This window comes from Otolemur garnettii, unplaced genomic scaffold (assembly GCF_000181295.1).
Source record: "Otolemur garnettii isolate 467f Iridium unplaced genomic scaffold, OtoGar3 scaffold00002, whole genome shotgun sequence".
In the NCBI taxonomy this organism is placed as follows: domain Eukaryota; kingdom Metazoa; phylum Chordata; class Mammalia; order Primates; family Galagidae; genus Otolemur; species Otolemur garnettii.
In genome coordinates, this window is record NW_003852397.1 from 46,508,245 (window position 1) to 46,528,527 (window position 20,283).

Genomic DNA, 20,283 nt, shown 5'->3' on the forward strand with positions numbered 1-20,283 from the left:
TAGTTAGAGGTATTAGAATATACAGATTTGCTGAGGTTCTACTGTAATAAAAATCTACTAGTCTTTTCTAAGCAATGATGGGCAGAGAGCTTGGCTTTCATTAATGACATTGAGTCTATGATAAACATTCAGCCAAAGAAGGAGATTCCATTGGAAAAAGTAATACCCCTGGTGAGAGGACTTTCAAGAGCACATGGAAGATGTGAATCCAGATCATGGGTTAAGCAAAAGCTTCTCCATCTGGGCAATGTTTCTCAATATTCAGAACTCACACTGCATTTGTTTCCTTCCTTCCCTTAGCAACAAGAGCAAGACCCAACAAACTTATACATCTCAAATCTCCCCATTTCTATGGACGAACAGGAACTTGAGAATATGCTGAAACCCTTCGGACATGTCATTTCTACAAGAATACTAAGAGATGCTAATGGAGTCAGCAGAGGCGTTGGCTTTGCCAGGTAAAACTCTTGCACCATATGTAATCCATCTCTCTTCATTGTTCCCTTTTAATTCCATGCCTTTTAAGTACTGAGACCCAAAGCAACTGGATATGCAAAGAAAAAAAGTAGCTTATCAGACCTGTCCTCTCTCTGAATCTTTGCTTGGAGCTAAAGAATTCTGATGTTATTATAAATACATGGTGCTTGCTAAAATATGTACATAGAAAGTGTTTATGTGTCCCAAATCATAATGATATGCATACCCGATTCCCAATCCTCTCCATGCCTGTAGATCAACAAATGCAGATGCTGCCAATTCCTGCCAGGGATAATAAGTTCCCTCTACCCCAGAGCAAAAGAGCCCATGTGGTGAAGGGAGAAACTAAATGTTTTTGTATTGATTTCCAAAGGAGAAAGGTGGTAGAATTTCTCAATAAGGAGAAGAGAGAAGAGAAGAGAAGAAAGATTTGGAGAAACAGGAGTTATTGGGAAGTCCCAAGGAATCCAGAAATGTTAGGGGAGGTCAAGGAGGAATTTTGCATTTAAGAGGCCCTAGCTGAGTGTTTTTGATATTTTAGGCAGTACAGGAAGAAAAATGTATTTCTTTCTTGTTGGAAAAGGAAGAGTAGTTTTCATTTTAACTTTAAGAGAATGTTTACCAAAGAGGATCTCAGCCAGGAATGGAGTTAAAATGATTGTACCTGCTGGGCTTTCATGAAAAACAAAGCTAAAGAAACAACAGAGAAAAAAGAAACTGCTCAATGACAATGAAGAAGATGAAAGCAGTATGCCCCTCGCTTGCTGTGTTTATGTGTGTCTGCAGCTGATTTAACAGGGACGAATGGATGGCTGTCAAGTGTCATCTGGAAGTTAGCCCACTCACTGCACACAGGTGTGTCCACCTAGGATGAGCACTGCCAGAAGTTGCAAAACTAGTTCAAAGGAACTTCTTTTGGAAGATAACAAATTGTTATGTAAATGTTAACTGATCTCTAACTTCATTTCCTTGACGTTGTGGACCATGTCCTAAAATGCTTTTTATTCCTTCTAATGTGATACACAAAGTAGTCATCTGTGAGGTACATGCTTCATAATTTGAACACAGATTAGCAGAAGGAAGAAAATATTCCTGACTTCATTGTGTGCCTGAGGGATTCAGGCTTTCAGAACATTGACAACTTTGATTTCCATGGTCAAGGAAGAGGCAGGGACACCACTTGAATCTCTGTAATTGGCCAATGTAGTCATTGTTGAGTATTGTAACCGCTGTTGGGGGTTTGAGCAATGTGGGAGTCCACTGAGACATCAGCCATGTCTCACTTCATGCAGCACACAGATCGCTTTTCTTCTTTCTTTTCTTCTTTCTTTATAGCCTGCCCTCTAAATACTCTCTCTAATGAATTAGTTTCTCCTTCATTTGTACTCCTGCTGAGAAATAAACACATTTCAAATTCATCAAGAGAACATGTTTTCTAAGAAGATCTATGATAATTATTTTTAAACAGGATTTTTTTTTTTGGTACAAAGCATATGAATATTAATTTGCCAGGGCTTGCCATAATAAAATACCACGGACTGGGTGGTTTAGGTAACAGAAATGTATTTTCTCATGACTCTAGAGGCTAGAAGTCAAAGATCAGGTGTGGTTTCTTGTGAGACTTTCCTTCTTGACTTATGGGTCCTGTTGTCTCCTTGAGTCTCCACATCATCTCCCTGTATATACCTGCGTCCTAATCTCTTCCTGTCGGGATAGCAGTCATATTTGGATTAGGGCTACCCTAATGGCCTCATTTTAGCTTCATTGCCCTTTTAAAGGTCATATCTGCAAATACATGCACAGTCTGAGGTGCTAGAATACAGGTACTGCACTAAGACTTTAACATATGAATTTCAGAGGACACAAAGTTTAACTCATAGCACAGACACTTCTTTGCCTTTATCATCCTTGTATACTAAGAGTTTGCTTACAATGAAGCATAGTCTTAGGTGCAAAATCTCACAATCTGTATTGTAGGAGGCAAAACTCTAACAATGGCATATGAATCATGACATGTCATGAAGTCATGATGAAAAAGTAAAACATCAAGTTATTTATTTATTGTTTTGTTTTTAGGAACTGAGGAAGGGTGGGAATTTTAAATTGATATTTTATCCCTGCTCTGAATGCAGCCTCTCCCTCTCCCTCGTATTTTATATTTGGTAGCCATAGGTGAGCCCTTCGAATCTAAACATGTTTGTTGGGGTCCTGCTTACGATCTTCCAATTCAGACCAAGTGACTTCACTTGCCAGCCACTCCAGTGTCATTGCTGATATCACTCATCCCCCTGGCCTTGACTCGTCCTGCTTCAGATCCGGGGCACAAACTGCCCTCCTTGACCGGCTATATTATGCTTTCCCCCTGAATTCTGCCTACTCACCTTTGAAGAACATCTTTTCTTCAAAGAATAGTTCAACCCCAGGCTTCAAAGTTAGTTACTGTTGTTACAGCTTCTATAAAAGTGGTTTTTTTTTTTTTTTAATAAAAAGTATCACAGTTGCAAAAGAATCAAATTCATTATTCAATTTCTGTCTTCAGAAATTGGACATTTTTTAAAGTCAAGTTTCTGTTTTCATTATAGGATGGATGGCTAGATGGATGGATGGGAGGTATTGTACTTTATAATGATCATTCCATGAAGTTCCTGAATACCTAAACTCAATGGCCTTTTCAAACTTTGAGCTTTGAATATGAATTATGAGTCATATGCCAATACTGAAATGTAGGTCTCTATACTCTAAATCATTTATTTTCCAATTTTGGAAAATAGCATGTAGATTGAAAGGGAAAACCTAAGTGCAAGTTCAGCCAATGATTTCTTATGCCAAGGAAATAAAGTGAAATATGAATCTGACTCTCTTTTGTAAGAAGCCAGGAAACGAAGGCAGAATAAGTATTTCATTTTCCATGTATTTTAGACTTTAAGTTGTGAGGAGCAGGATCCCACATGACCAACCTGCATTGACGGAGTGAGGGAGTGATTTTACCTATGCCTTACATAACTAGATCTCTCCAGATTCCCAATTCCTTCCACTGTCACATTTGCTTTGCAGTTTCTCACACAGCTGTAGCTGTCGCCTTCACCAACTTGATTATTTGTAATTTAACCCTTGCACAATATTCTTCCTTTTAAAAATATCACCCCATCCCCTTTTCCTTCAGCCTTTCTCATCTGGAACTCCCATCTGAACCATAAAACAGAAGATAGTTTGTGTCACATTTTCTTTCTCAGTTCTTCTCAGAATAGAGCTGTTATTGGATTACATGCAGATGTCTTGGGACGGTGGTTCTCAAAATGTTGCTCCCCGATCAGCAGCTTCAGCACCACCTGAGAACTTGTCAGAAATGTAAATTTTTCTGTTCCCAGCCAACTGAATCAACAACCTGGTAGTGGGAGTTGGCAGCAATGGGTAATCTGTATATTAGCAAGCCCTTTCAGAGGACTCTGCAGCTCTCTCCACTGGAGAAGCATTACCTTGGCTCACTCAGACTGGTTCGTAGGATCAAGGTCTGGGAAAGCTCAGATTGCTGGGCTGTACTCTTAAAGTTTCAAAGTCAGTAGAGCTGAGGCAGGACTCAGTCAATTTGTGTTTCTAACAAGTTCCTGGTGTGCTTATCTGAGAACTACACCTCGAGAACTATTGCTCAAATCACCAGTGACTTTTCCAGATGGAGTCGTAGCGTATTGATGCTTCTGTTACACTATATCACTTTCTCAAAATGCACTAATCACGAACCTCTTAGATCAGTGGTCCCAACCTTTTTGGTACCAGGGAAAGGTTTCATGGAAGACAGTATTTCCATTGACTGGAGTAGGATGGGGTGGGATGGGGATGGGACAGGAGACAGAGTTCAGGTGGTAGTGCTTCACGACGCCATCTAAGATGCCATTGACCAGTACTGGTCCACAGCTGGAAGGCTGGGGACCACAGCCTTCAATGGGAGAGACCATGCCTTATTCATCTTCATGTCTGTTCTAGCACCTAGAACATTCTCTGAAACATAATTGATCTTCAGCAAATTTCTGATGATGAATAAATGAACTCACTTAAAGTTTTGGGTTTTTGTCTATAGAAATATGTAGGAAGACAACATTTGAGGACAGGGATAAGCCAATTCTGAGATAAGGAGTACTGGAATGTTCGAGAAAACAGTAGTAGCATCAGCCCAACTAGTATTGGCTCACACACTATTTCTTCATCTAAAAGTTCACAGTGCCACAAGCATTATCAAAAGAATATGCTTCTTCAACTGGGAAAACAGCCACCCTATAACTGTGTCTTGTGAATTGTGCATATCTGTTGAATTTATGACTATCTCAATTCACAAAACCTGAACAATCCTTTCAGCAGGCTTCATTTTGAATATTACCATTGGTCACTTATAACCACTGGCTGTGGTCCTTAATTCATGTGCAGGAGATTCTAAAATTCTAAAATCCGTTTGACTGGAAAGAGAGACCCCCATTATTATTTTACTTGAAAGCTATATGTTAATCTTCTTTGATAACCATCTCTTCAAAGCAAAAGGAGTATCTTCATTTTATATTTAAAACATTGAACTTCAAAGCATTGATTTGAATGCCAGTAGGGTGCACAGACAGCACAATTACAGGCTTTTCAAAGTTCCAGAAGCACTAGATAGTGTCTGAAATTACAGACATTTTATTTTTTATGCTGTTTTTTTTTTTTTTTAGTCTCTTGTAACTTAAAACAATTTTGTAAGATCCACCCCCTCCAGGCAGCATTTTATAGCCAAGTCATAAACCTTTAAAAACAGAAGTTTATGGTGGGAATGCTGACAGACCCAGGACTGCAGAGCTAGTGAGTGCCAACACACCACCTTGCCTGCAAGGGTGAGGATCACAGCATAAATCAGCCAGCGTCTGCAGGGACATTGATGTGTGTTCATGTTCTCCATTTCCCATTCCCAGAAACATGAGACCGTTTGTCCAGCAAATATCCCATTGAAAGAGTGTTATAAGAGGCCAGTAAAGAATGACCCAAAGTGGAAAAGGGATGGGGGGTGAGTATTCACAATTAATCCAGCTTCAACATCTGGGAACATAGAATTGCTTTAAGCAATGCATTTACTGTCCCCTGGTGAGCTAAAGAGCGTGAGAGACTGCTGAACACCGAGACCTTTGTATTTCGTAGTCTTTTTTTTGCCCGTCCTTAGTACTCTTAATTTGATTCTCATGGAGCTTTGTTTGAATGACTTTTAACATATGGGCAGCCCTGTGTTCTGTCTCTTCCCTGTTGAATGAGCAAGTTTTGTAAATAAATAATGTTAGTTCTTCTTTCCTTTCACTATGTAAAAAAGAATAATAATAATGGTTGTTATAGGCAAATTGTAGCCTGGTTATTAAAAAAGAGTGTAAATAACAAGCTTATTTTTTATTTTATGTTAATAACTTTGAATATCATTAAACTTGCATGGATTTCCCTTCTACTGCCTGGTATTTCTTGTTCCCTCTCTTCTCCCATCTCCTGAAATGTAAGGAGAACACTGAAAGGGATTTTAAAAAGTTTGAAGCAAATGCCAATTCATCCTAGTCTATTGGACTTGTTTCTATTGTTCAGAACATGCTTTGGTTATATCCACCTTCCATCCATCACTGCACAAACATTCCCTCCTTTGCCATTTTGGCAATTCTTTTGCTGCTACTATCTCAAACACATGGAACTAGAAAATCAAATATGAGCAGAGTAAATCTCTAAGCTGTAAACTTAGTGATAAGTAATTCCCAAACTACAGCTGTGTTTTCACAGAAACAGGTTACAATTGTGCTTGCTGAGATTGAGGAGAATAAGGGCTATTATGTTTCATTCCTTTTGGTAATTTTAATTCCTCTTCCAGTTGCCTGCAGATGTGATCTGCTGGAGAGTGCACTCCTGGTCCCGCCTCCAGCTTCTTCAACTTTGTTCTTATTTGCCTGTCTCTTCTCTTGCCTTCATCTGTTTCTTCTTATTGCTTCTTTGTCCATCTGTCTCTCTCCCTCAGAAAGTCATAAGTGTGGCTAGAGGTGGCAAAAGATTTTGCTTTCTTTTCCTTATATTCAGAGCTCTGGGTTTTAAAGCCCAAACCAAGCAACCACCCAGTCAAACAAATAAATTGCGTCAAATAATCCATTATTCTGACATCTCCCCGACTCCAGTTGTATGATAGGCATACCTTTTACACCTTTATGAACACGTGGAGAAGGGATTGGAGCAACATATATGTTACTGCTTTCTAATTATAAAATGTAAATGGCTATATCCCAAAGATCACTCTCTGTGGGATAGGAAGAGAATTCTAAAAAAGAGTTTACCCATGTGAAACTGAGTTGCGGGAACTTTGTTACCTCCAGATCGGAAATGGTACCAGTAAGTTCAGGGCCTGTAACCATCTGTGCCAGGCACCTGCGCCAAGCTCAAAGTATGACAGGGACTCTTGGGGCATCCGGTGAGGGCGGGGGGAGATTTGAGGCTGGCAGTCTGTTCTGGGTAACAGAGAAGAAAGACTTAGGAATACAGTCCAGTGTCTTTTGGACTACAAGTCTGAGGCTCATTTAGTTAGTATCTTTCCTATACTCTCAGCTTTCTGTGAGTGGGGCCAACTCATTTATTCTCCACATCTCTATGGTTATGACTATGACTCCACATGGGTCAGAAATAACTTTCATCTTAGTTCTGAACTTCTTACTTGCAATTGTAGGCGGGTTACTAAACTCTGAAAGCCTCTTTTTCTGATATATAAAATCTACTCATTCATTGTTTTCATTCATTCAGTTTATTCAATCAATACATCTTGGGCACTACTGTTGAGCCAGTAATTGTTCTAGATGCAGCAATTCAGAGATGTTCCCAAAGAGAAAATATACCTGCTTTTGTGGACCAACATTTGTATTTCTGTGGGATTGGGGAGATGATAATAAGTAGATAATAAATAAACAAATCATATCAAATAATTCATATCAGTGTTACAAAAACAAAACAAAGGTGTGATAGAGGGGAAGAGGATTATGAGAGGAGAGGTCAGGAATGGTAGACCCCTCAGACGAGAAAGCATTTCAACTGAATTGCATATGGAAGGAACGAATCAGAGAAGAAACTAGCCACAAAAATCTCTCTGTGGGTATAAGGAGTAAAGAGAAATACTAGGAAAGAGAAAAGGACATAGGTGATTTAAGGTGGGGCCACATTTGGCATATGCAGGCAACAGAAAAGAAACAATCATTCAGTAAGGGAAAGAGGTATATCATAATATAATAATAATATCTAGGAATGAAACATGGTGTAGCTCAAAGGGATTGCTTAAAGAGATAATGCATTCCAGAGACGTTTAGTGGCAGGACTTTTCTAGACCTATGCTTAATTTCTCCTTTATCTCAGTTCAACTTTTCAAGTTTAATTTTCTTTAGCAACCACAACCTCCCCGCTGCGAGTAGAGTAACTCACTACAGTGACTCACAAAAGCAGTTTACCTGTGGGTACCAGTTTCTTATAAAAGACACAACTCAGGAACAGACAAATGGAAGAAATGCATCTGGCAAAGGAAGGGGCCGGTAGCTTCCAGCCATTTCTGGGCTTATCATCCTCTTAGCTCATCAATGTGTTCATCAACCTTGAAGTACCCTGAACCTTGTTGAGAAGTTTTTAGGGTGGTTTTATTATATAGGCATCATCGATTAAATCACTGGTCACAACCTGCAGCCCCTTTCCATCCGTCAGAAGTCTGAGGGGAAGGTGAAAGTTCCAACCCACCACGCTTGTCTAGGTCTTGCTGGTGACCAGCCCCCATCCTGAACGTATCTTGAACTCCTTCCACCTCTAGGGTGACCAGACCTTCCGCTTTTCAACAATTTGTCCCTTGTCACTTGGATTTTTTAAAAAGTCCCGATTTTTAGAAAGAATGCAAGAATGGGCAGGAGAACAAGAAGGGAATATATGGTTTTCGGCTGCCATGTGGCTATTTTGCCGGAATATGAGTTTTGTATTATTTTTGTTAATTTTATAATGTTAAACTGTAATAATAACAAATAATTGCTGAGAAGTGACTATAGAGAACTGCTTATCTAAGTTTGCATTGTTGTCAAGCCCTGCCCTGCCCTATCCTGCCCTGCTCCGCCCCCTGGCCATGTTGTCCCGCCTTACCGATGTTAAAATCTGGTCACCCTATCCACCTCACTAGCATAAAGTCCCATGTGGTGAGAAAAAGTCCATTCTGGGGCAGAACCTGCGGCTCAAGGAATAGGGTGCTGGTCCCATATACCAAAGGTGGTGGGTTCAAATATGAGCCCAGGTCAAAAACTGCAAAAAAAAAAAAAAAAAAAAATAAGGTTCATTCTGAATAATAAAAGACACACCTGTCACTCAGGAAAGTCCAAGGGTTTTATGCGCTCTATGCCAGGAACTTGGGAGAAGGACCATGAAGAAAGCTTTGGTCAGATGATCCCATCTTTCAAGAAGAGTCATAAATTCAAACTTTATTGTGAAGTCTCCCCAATTTTTTTTTTTTTAAACAGAGTCTCACTCTGTCTCCCTGGGTACAGTGTTGTGGTGTCATAGCTCATAGCAACCTCAAACTCCTGGGCTCAAGTGATCCTCCTGCCTCAGCCTCCCAAGTATCTGGGAATACAGGTACCCATCACAATGCCTGGCTAATTTTTGCTCAGGCTGGTCTTAAACTCCTGAGCACAATCTACCTGCCTTGGCCTCCCAGAGTGCTAGGACTATAGACATGAGCAGTTGAGCCTGACCCCTCCCAATTTTTAACCCCCCACAATCATTTCAAAGTTTCTAAAACCTTTTTGCCATCCAAAGGAAATATACCTTTGGACATGGTTTTCAGGTTGGGATATGTGACATAGAACTCCAGAGCAGTAGTTTTCAACCTGGCTGCAGACTAGAATCACCTGGGTAGCTTTGAAAACTTTGCTCCTGGGCCTCATGCCAGATCATTAAAATGGAATCTCCTGGGCTGGGCCCCAGACATTGGTCTTTTAAAAAATAGTTCCCTGATAATTTTAGTGGACAGTGATTTTTAAAATAAACTTTTCTTTTAGAATAAGTTTAAATTTACAGAAAAGTGATAAAGATAATATAGAGCTTCTATAAACTGCACACCCAATTCCCTCCATTAACACCTTGTGTCACTGTGGCACATTTTTCCAAATTAGGAAACCGACATTAGCATATTACTATTAACTAAACACTACACACTATTTGGATCTTACCCACTTTTCCATTAATATTCTTTTTATGTTTCAGGATCTTATCCAGGGTACCATGCTATATTTAGTTGTCCTATCTCACCAAGATGCTCTCATCTTTGCCAAGAAGCTTTCTTTGTTTTCCTTGAGTAGTACTGATCAGGTATCCTGGAGAATGTCTCCAGATCTGAGTTTGTCTGATGATTTTTTTCATGATAGAACCTGTATTAATTAGGGAGTTTTGGAAAGAACACCACAAAGGTGAAGTGCCCTTCTTATCACATCCTATCAAGATATACACCCATTTTTAAAACACTTGCTCTATTGACTAGCAGCTGGGTGAGGTGAAGAGACCAGGATTGTCCTGCTTCAAAGCAGATTGAAGTAGATTAGTCAGTAGAAGAAATCAGGAGGAATGACAGGAGGCCAGCAGTGGAATTGCATCTCTTCCAAATAAACCACCTAAGTATCAAAAGACATAGGTTGTATTCCAGGGTGACCCACTAACTAGACTTTAGGAAAGTGAATCCACAGTCTCTTAGTGTTAGTGTCTTTTTTTACACAATGTATAAATTCCAACATTATGTAATTCGAAAACTCTGGAGTGGGTTTTCATTAGCCAAATATTGTGTAAAGTTCCATTTCCTAAGAGGAATATATTATAATTCTGAGCAAGAGACCTCTAACATGTCTGGGTTGCTGCAAAAAGAGATGAAAGAGAGGCTCCTCTACTTCAAGGTGTCAGATGTCTAGTAGTAAGAAAATAAATGGCCAAAACTAAGAAGAAAATAGAAGTCATTCATTCATCTTTGTTCCTTGGACTCACCATTATTCCTTCCATTACAATGGAGTAAGAACTAAATGACATAATTTGTTTTTGAAATGTCAGAAATGTCAGTGCATATTTAGTCCTTTCGAAAAATCTTTTCATGTTGACCACTTGTGTAAATCTTACCGGAAATGAGGATGACTGGCTTACAACACTGAGGACTCTCAGTTGCCAATAATTTGTACAGAGTCTGTGATTGCAAAACCACAAACATTTCACAATCCTGGAAACCTCTCATTAACCATGATAAGTGATATGGTGGATTTGTTTTAAGGACATGGTTAATCATGGTTCTTGCTTTGAGGTCACAACCTGTGAGATTCTCTATGGAGGTGAGACCGATAGGCTGCAGAAGGCTTTGCAAAGCACATTTCTACCTTTGCGTTTTGAGTCTAACCCAGAATATTCTACCCATACAGGATCAGGCTCTCATTTGCCTGTGGAAATTGTATTGACTGTGAAACTAGCTCCTCTTCGTAGCTGTTGTTAAGAGAAGCAGCAGCAGCAGCAGAAGCAACAGTGGAATTCTGTGGTGTGGTTCAGATGACTAAAGCCAGGCCTAGGCACAGAGACAAGAAAGAATGTCAAACAGGACCTTTAATGTGTATTTATATTTAAACATCAGACCTGACAGAAAACCCTGAAGTTTTATACAATGATTGGAGCCTTGTAAGAACCTAATTAATGTATTGTCAGCTGAATGGTTGGCCTGGCACTTGAGCTGTTCTGAGAGACGCCAGGGGGTTCAGGTACCACCTGGGAAGAATAGATGCAGTTTAGTGATTCAGTGGCCCGTCTGAAAGGGACATATAAAGGCAGCTGTGTCTGGTATGCTGTCTTTTCAGACTCACTTGATAATGCTAGTGTCAGTTTCAAGTGAAGCGTGTGCCAGATTTTAGATAGTTGGAGCTGGCATTTCAGAGCAGTTAATTGTGAAACTTGAGAAGAAAATGGGCACATTCTTCCTAAGATGGCTATTCACATACAGCCCCACTCCCCCCAGAGCTTTCTGGGCCTCACTTTTGTTCTGTCTCCACATAAAATGCATGAGGAACACTGAGCTTTTCCCCTTGGCAGCTCCTATATTGCTGTCTTCGCTGGGACTGCTTTGCCTTGATAAAATGTGTCCCGTGTATTAAAATGAAATTGTCACTGCTGGGTGGTGCAGCATAACACGGTTTGACACTAAGCGCCGGCAGCTACAGAAAACAGACTTTTATTGCATTTATTCTTTCAGAGGGGAGTCTCTAAAGGCTCACAGCAGACGTTCACTTAGTTAAATCTGAATGAACCCAAAGTGAACAATCCGTGCTGCTGTCTTTGTGATCGTAGAATCAGCCCCCATCCGGCTTGATAGGGCTGTAAAACGGTGTTAGGGAAAGACGACGATCATACCTAAACTCCAGCAGGAAGACGTGAAGCTTTCTACAAGGACAAAAATATTTTAAGTGGGCGGAGTGGGTTAACCACCTGATTTTCTTTTTTTGCTGCTTCTCCATTCCCTAAAATACATCATGTAGAATCAACCAGCGCACGTATATACTTAGCCCCATCTAGTTTTCCTCTTCCTTTAGAATTCCACGGCATTTTAAGACAAAGAGAAAGGATTTGATGTGTAGAACTCTTGCCAGCAAGCTTTAGATTCTTAACTGCCTTTTATCTGGATGAGTACCCGGAGAGGTTTTGAACAGGAAGGGGCTCTGGGGCATAACGTTTTCATTCTGTAGCTCTCCTAGAATAAAAAATTCCATAAAGTAACATCTGTAGTAATTAAGGGCTTACATTTCCTCTCCCATTCATGTCTCTGTTACGAGGGAAGGTTATTTTCCCTCAGAGACGACGGTAGATCCTATGGGAAGAGAGAAAGCAGAGTTAGAATTCTTTTGTTCCTAGAAATGGAAGTTTCCTCCTTAAAAAAAAAAAAAAAATTAAGACTTATGGTAAAAGGTTCTACTGGAAAGAAAATGTGAAAGAGTTAGGAAAATTATACTTAACTGTTGCTAAATATTTAGAATAGATAAAAATTCATCCTAGTTTTCTTATCCAAACATCTTCTGATTTAGGAGAATTTATGATTAATTACTGAACATATCTTGTTTTTATTTTTATTTATGCATATTATATATTAGGAAGTGCAAAGTTGCTTTATCTTTCATTTAGACTCCAATTCATTTATTTGTAAGACTTTTTTTTCAAAATGAGACTTATGTCCATCTTTTGGTTTGTCTGATGAAATCAATACTGAACTATTAATGTTATATAACTTTTTTGTACTTTCTGGGCACAGCAGGATCAGCTACGTAATTATGGGATCCAGAAAAAGATAACAATACAGGTCCCTTGGTTAAAAAAATTATTAAGAAGTTTGAGAGAGGGGCAACAGAACCACGTGCAGGGGGGTCCTTAGGGCAGAACATGCGCATGGTAGTCTTGGGGGGTGAGAAGTCTCTGTCAGTACAGAAAGATTCATCTCCATGCTTCCTGGAAACTCACATCCAAAAACAAAGTTAAGAATTTGTCAGGACATCAGTACAGCTCCTCAGTGGGACTGGCTGCTGATGGCATCTTCAAACTTGTTAACCAGGTGATGACAGCTGTCCTATCTACATCTCCCAGGTTATTCCTGAGTATCCTGGGTGAGCCCAGCACTGAGCCATGTGGTCTGCTCCCCGCACCCCACTATTGTCCATCACCCAGGTCCTCCTCACCTCCCCAGCTAGCCACACACTAATTACTTCTCCCCGGGCCATTCCTGCCTTTTTTGCCTCTTAGCCCTTCCCTGGCTGCTAGGATTCCCCTCATCTTTGAATTCCTATAGCAATGGTAAATATATATGACTTATTTGATATTTGTTAACATATTTTTCCTTATCTTATTTCCTATACATGTAACATGGTCATTTAATGTGCTCCTGAACATACATATACCATTTAGATGTAGGAAAGTTTTATATCTTGCACTGATGGGCTACATTCCAAGCAAGCTCATATTAATAACATGGCAGAAAATGAAATTATACTTTGCCTTTTGGAACAGATTTCACCCATTTTATATACATTCTTTCATGTGCATGTATGTGGTTGCTTGAATTCATTTTTGCCTTTGTCCTCTTGGTGGGACTTAATTTCTTTCAATCAGAATCAACCCTTTAATTTTTATTTTTCCCACCCAATGTTATAAAATAGTAAAGTTCAAATGTAATTTATTATTTAGAAAATGCTGCAAATACTAATACTTCTAGAATTGATATTATGATGGTATGGCTCAAAATATTCATTCTTAAAATTATATGTGAGGTGCCAACTTTGGCACAAGAATTCCAATTTAGGAATATTAATATCTAGTATGAAAAACAATAGGAGATTGTCCAAAATCTAAATTAAGAATACATCTGACCCGAGGGCTATGTATTTATATCATTCTTCAACATTTAGGACCCCAAATGACTCTCTTTGGCTTTATTTCATCCAATGGGTTTTCAAAAAAATGCCATGATGTTGATGACCACTGTACTGTACTAATCACTCCTGTAGCCTGTGAGCCATTTAAATGAAACCCATCTCCTCTCTCACTTTGTAGAATCCCTCAGCAATAATTCTTATTTAGTTTCAGTACAGGTGTTAGTGCTAGATAGATGTTCACTCTCATCAGTTCAAAGCACAACTCTACCATTTATTGGAAAGGTAGTTTATCTCTGTAAGCCTCAGTGCCCTTATTGATATGAAGAGCAAAAATACCACCTACCTTTTAGGTTTGCTAATTAAGTCATTCAACAGACATTTATTGAGTACTTTCCTTTTTTACATTTGTTTTAAAGAAATGGGTCTCACTGTTACCCAAGCTGACCTCGAACTCCTGACTGCAAGGGATCCTTCTACCTCGGCCTCCCAGAATGCAAGGATTACAGGTGCCAGGCACCACCCTTAGTCTCTACTAAACACTGTCAATTGCCAGATATCATTAATTAAGTAAAATAATGCCTCAGGATTACCTCTGAATGAGGACTGAGTATGGAAACATCCACAAGGCAACTTTTCACAGAGTGAAAGATACTTCTTAGCAATGATGTGTTTGTGACTTTTTGCTATCAATCTGGCCCTTGTAGTCATTGCAACAGTTGATGCAGTAAGCTTAATTTCTCAAATTAACCTTTCCCATCGCCTTCCTGTTCACTTTTCTTTTTTGTTTCTTTTTCTTGGATATGCACAACTCAATGAAGTATATGATCGCCTATTTACTTTCTTTTATAGAATGGAGTCTACTGAAAAATGTGAAGTGGTAATTCAACATTTTAATGGAAAATACCTGAAAACACCACCAGGCATCCCAGGTAAGAAATATTACCAAGTAAATTACTAAATAGTACCTTGGCTTATTGCTGTTATTAGAATGACTACGGCATAAAGCTCATGGATGGTTATCGGGAAAAAAGGTCGCTTTCATACATTTTTTTAACAATATATTGTGTAGCAACTCATCTTTTTCAAAAGCTTTTGGTGATTCTTTCTTGGTCTTCTTAAATCTCCGCTGTTAATTCCCATAAGTGGACTAGATGAAAACCATTGCAAAGAATGATGCACTTGAAGTGAAAGAAGTTAATGACTCTTATCATTAATATAGAAATCTTGATTTCTAAGTTATAAAATACCAATGCAGTGATATTCACAGTGGATTCTGTAGGTTGATGCCAGGCCACAGAGGTTTCTTACCAGTCTGTCACAAGAAAAATGTTGAAAGTAAGGGTAAGCATTTAGAAAATTTTATAGCAATGTCAACTGTCATCTAATCTGAGGACATAATTTTATATTTTATGAAATTATCAGTTACTAGCATATTGAAATTTTTTAAAAAATTTTCTCCATTCATCAGAGGGAATGTCAGAAACTTTAGACTATCCTAGGACATTTCACATTTACCAAGGCAAAATTCTTAGTTTTACACACATCATAAGGTCATATAACTTTTATAATAAAGAATTACATTTAATATTAAAGAATTACATAAACAGAAAGAATCATGTATATTAGGGCTAAAAATGCCTCACCTTGATATTAAACTTGCAGTAGTACATGTGGCAGGTGTTTAGTAATAGATTTGTAAATTTATTTTATTTTATTATTTATTTTTTGAGACAGGGTCACTCTGTTGCCTGGGCTAGAGTGCAGTGGAGTCATCATAGCTCCCTGTAACCTCAGACTGCTGGGTTCATGTAATCTTCCTGCCTCAGTGCCCGGAGTAGGTAGGTCTACAGGCAGGTTCCACCATGCCCAGCCAATTTTTTAATAGAGACAAGGCCTTACTCTTCCTTAGTCTAGTATTGAACTCCTAGCCTCAAGTGATCCTCCTACCTCAGCCTCCCAAAGTGTTAAGATTATGAGTGTGAGCCATCTCTTTGGGCCTAAATATTTAAATGTATCGTACTCATTTAATAAAAAAAATTAAAGATTGAATGAAATACTAAACTAAGGGAAATTATAATGAATAAAGAACTATCTGAGTAATAAATGTTGGTTTATTTATTGATCTTTTGTTTATGATTATTCTCAGGGGGATAAAAGGTGACTTCCTAAGTCTTACAGTATTTATCTTTGTTCTTTTAAAGCTAGGTTTCAATAATGTTTACTATATAATGCAGATACTATTTAAAATCCACTAGAGAGTTCAGGGTTTAGGCATTGTAGTTTCTTAAAATATGTTAAGGTTATATGGAGACATCTAAGCTGGGTGTGGTAGGGCATGTCTGTAGTCCTACCTACTCAGATGACTGAGACAGGAGGACTGCTTGAACTCAGAAACTGGAGGGTACAGAAAGCAATGATCATGCCTGTGAACAGACACTGCACTCCATCCTGGGCAACGTAGAGACATCTCTAAAAACCAAACCAAACAAACAAAACAAAAACAAAAAAACCTGTGAAAAGCTAGGAGTCCTTTTGTGACTGGCTTGGTTTGGGGAAGATATTGGGGCTGCAGAAAGACCCTTCAGACTAAAACTTGCATGATCTGGAAAACCCAAAATAGCCAATCACTAGCTAATCAGGGAGCCGACATACAGTGAAGACTGTGTCTTGATTTGGTTAGCTTCCATGTGTAACGTTCCCTGGAGAACTGACTGCATTATGATCCAATTGGAGACATATGGTGTTGTTAAAAAACGAGTTAGCAGTTTTCATCTCAGCATGGAAGCTGCCCTCGCATTTTCAGAGAAATGCTTTTTTTTTTTTTTTTTAGCACAAACAGACATTTTAAGACACTTTACTCAGACCCACCATTGAATAATGGAGTTGCATTGTTAGTGGATTATCCCTTTATTTATCCCACGTTGCCCAGCAGGTCCCTAACTATTTACATATACATATATAGAAGGCATTCAAACTAGTTATAAATATGTTGTTAATGTGAACAATTCCAAAGTGAGGAAACTGCATAGAAATTTTCGTTGATTCAAGTTTTAGCACAGGTTTCAATGTTTCAGATTTCTTCTTTTTTTATAAGAGGACATATTGAAATCTTTCTTGCCCTGATTGATTTCAAAGTATTTTATGTGGTTTTCCCCATAGAACACACCACTGACTAGCACAATTTAATGCCGAAGACAAAGAAAGTCACTCCAAATCCCCAACTGTCTGGGCATCCTTCCAGACTATGCAAGCTATGATATTAACCTATCTAATATCATAGCTACACCCAATGGAAACATTGTGAATAGCAAGAACTTGGTTATGAGATTCTCATTCTTATCTAGTGGGAGTAAGAAAGCCAAAATAATTATGCTGGTTATAAAACTCTTAACTGAGATAACTGAATGCTTCTGAGATTTGCACTCAGCATAATAGAGCTTAGTATGTAATATCGATCATCATCAGGACTTGAATTTTCTTACTTATATGTTACTCTGGAAGTTAAATAGAGTTTAATAAAGGCTTCAAATGCTAACTGAAGATATTTAATCTTTGATACTTAAACTTGATGGGGTATAAAAATAAAAGAGGGTGTAATGCAAGATATTTTGAAAGCTGAATAATATGTTCTCATTGGGTATCACCACTAAGTCATGACTAGCATAATAAAATTTGGGTGTATGCTATCTGCCTTTATCGGTCCTCACTGTTTATTTCTTGGGGTTAGCTGAAATCTTACTTTTAAAAATCATATCTTAATCCAACATTCTATTCCATCTTTAAGACAGAGTGCAGCATATTACTGTAAGCCCTGACTTCAGATATTATGATTTTTTTAAATGATCAACCTTCTAAACTTCTTTAATACTATCAAGTATTGATGAATATTCTAAAACATTTCAATACTCTAAGGAATCTTCTGGCTTGTGAATGCACTGATTAAAAGCAACTGTAATTAGTCAGATCTATGGACAACTAAAATAGAATTCAAAACATTTGAAAAATCTCCATGTTCCACATTATGAAGATTTGGCATTTTTAATTTGGAAGGCTGTGATTTCATAGAATGGCATATCGATGATTTTAATGTGTTGGTTTAGGGTCATGCTGATGAGGAAACTGCACTGATCCAATAATGATCTGAGCTCCCCAGCCCTACGGGAGCTACTGAGAGATTAAATAGTAAATCAAACATCTTCTTCTCATTCCCTGCTTTTAATCTTACTTTAATCAAGTACAGAGCATTTAGTTTCATATTAACATTGCTTACTTCTCTATTTTGGAATAACTTAGGGAAGTGTGAATGTGGTTGGCCAAATATGGTACCATTTCAATTTCTGTCACTCTTGACAATAAAGATTACTTTTAAAAGAGAGGCAAAGCTCATTATTGTCCTGATGTGATCATTTAGTTTCCAAATTTCCTACTATGACATTTCTATAAAAGAACAATTTTTAAAAATATACTTTAACCTTAAACTTTGAAATCGGTCCGAATTTAAAATTCTAAAAACATCATAGTTGAGGATATTTACAAAGGCTTGCAACACTGACCACATTTTATGTTGTTGCCCCATTTCTATTGGTGTCATTGGACAAATAATTTGCTCATTAAATATGATTTCATGTTGATATTGGGTTCTAATTCCTGCCAGATTGTATGAATTGGAAGGGAACTTTGTAGATCTCTTCTTTTAGATCATTCGTTCTCTCTCTGAACTTCCCTTTTTTATTCATAAAGGTCTATTTTAATGAATATGGACCATTTCCATAATGGAATATGGACCATTAAGGCCTATTAGCTAATCCCAGAACTATCTCTGTTTACTCTAGATTATAGTGTTATCTCCTGCTCAATGAAGCTAGATATACATGCCCGAAGTCAAATTATTGAATACTAGCATCGAGGAGGTTAATAAACATTAGGCATGAATGTTGCTACTAGCAGATGGGCAGGAGAGGCCAAAGGCATGTGCTAACCAGTGTCAATCATTTGAGTATTGTAGCCATCAGCAGAAAGAAATCATCCAGTGTTTTCTCCCTCCCCTAGAGGGAAAAGAAAACACAGCGTTCCATAAATGTTGCATGTCCTACATATCGATCTTGATGTTTTCTGGACAAAATGAAGGATCATTAGTTGCTTGTCTGCCTAACACTAGACATTTCTTTGTCCTGTAATGAATTGCCCAGGAATGTTGTGCAGCCCCAAAGCATTCCATTTTCAAACCTCTGGCAAAAGCAAAGGGTTAGTTCCCAGACACTTCAGGGATCTGTGGGGCATAAAGTTGAAAGGCTTGCTTTCAAAGAGCCCCCAGAGCAGAGCAGTGCACCATGCGGAAAAGGCTTCCACATGTAAGGACATGTATTGATGAACAGAACATGCAGGCTGTTTGTAAAAAAATAAATCATGTTTTGCTCTCAAACTAGACTTTTGCCTGTAAGCACATGTTCCTATCAATGGAGCAGTCTTTCCAGAACAAAATGAATAACTTACTTCTCGTATGATTTTCTTACTCTTTACATAATTGTTTCTGACCCAAATTGACCATGTTAAGAAATAGGGAAGGTTTGAAAGAGAGCTCACCACATTAAATTTTAGCAAATCCTATAACCAAAAGAAGTTTGGACAAATAGTTAAGTATTAAAGAAACAATTTTTCCAATAAAAATAAACTTGTATGCCTTTTTGATACTTTGACAGAGTAGACTTACTGTTGCGTTTAATGCAAATAAAAATATGTATGATTATGTACACATATGAACACTTCATGGAAGAAAGCAGGGAGACAATTTACAAGGATGATATGATATTTTTAAACTGGAAAAAATTTTCTTTGAAGTTAACACTCCTTTTAGAGTAAAATACTGGCAACATCTTTAAATGCAATTTGTATTAAGAGGCATAGTTTCAAAATGTGACAATATTAAAGCAATAGAGTTACATATTTTTGTCGGTGGGAAATGTTGCAAGGACTCACAATCTGTGTTTCCTCAGTAGTACCAGTCTATTCAGTCCACAAAGACGACTGTAATTAAGAAAGAGGTAACAAATACAAAAATGCTATCGTGTATGCTGGGGTGGGAAACAGGTTCTCTACCCCTGATGGTTTAGCAGAAATATATCTTTATTGTTTGCTCAGGTGAATCATGCCCCATTCTGTTTCATTTTTGTGAAACTAAAACATCATTTGCAGAAAAGACTTTGTGAGTCCCCGGTTGGATACTAGTTTAGTTTTCTCATTAGGGAGAGGATTTTTGTAATACTTAGGGGTCACTTTCTATGAAGCATCTCATTTGCCTCATTCATTGTTAAAGATGCCTTTTACATTATTTCTACATAGCAAACCCATGGCTGCTTCATGATGAAACAAACACTTTTAT

At 38.2% G+C, this 20,283-nt stretch overlaps 1 protein-coding gene across 1 annotated transcript in view; it reads left to right on the forward strand.

Annotated features, from left to right (window-relative positions):
• Positions 1–20,283, forward strand: part of RBMS3 (RNA binding motif single stranded interacting protein 3) — a 570,468-nt gene that overhangs the window by 322,976 nt on the left and 227,209 nt on the right. The window contains exons 4-5 of the mRNA XM_023512729.1: positions 301–458; positions 14,754–14,833. Of these exons, the coding sequence (XP_023368497.1) occupies positions 301–458; positions 14,754–14,833 (238 nt within the window). The remainder of the gene's footprint in view (positions 1–300; positions 459–14,753; positions 14,834–20,283) is intronic.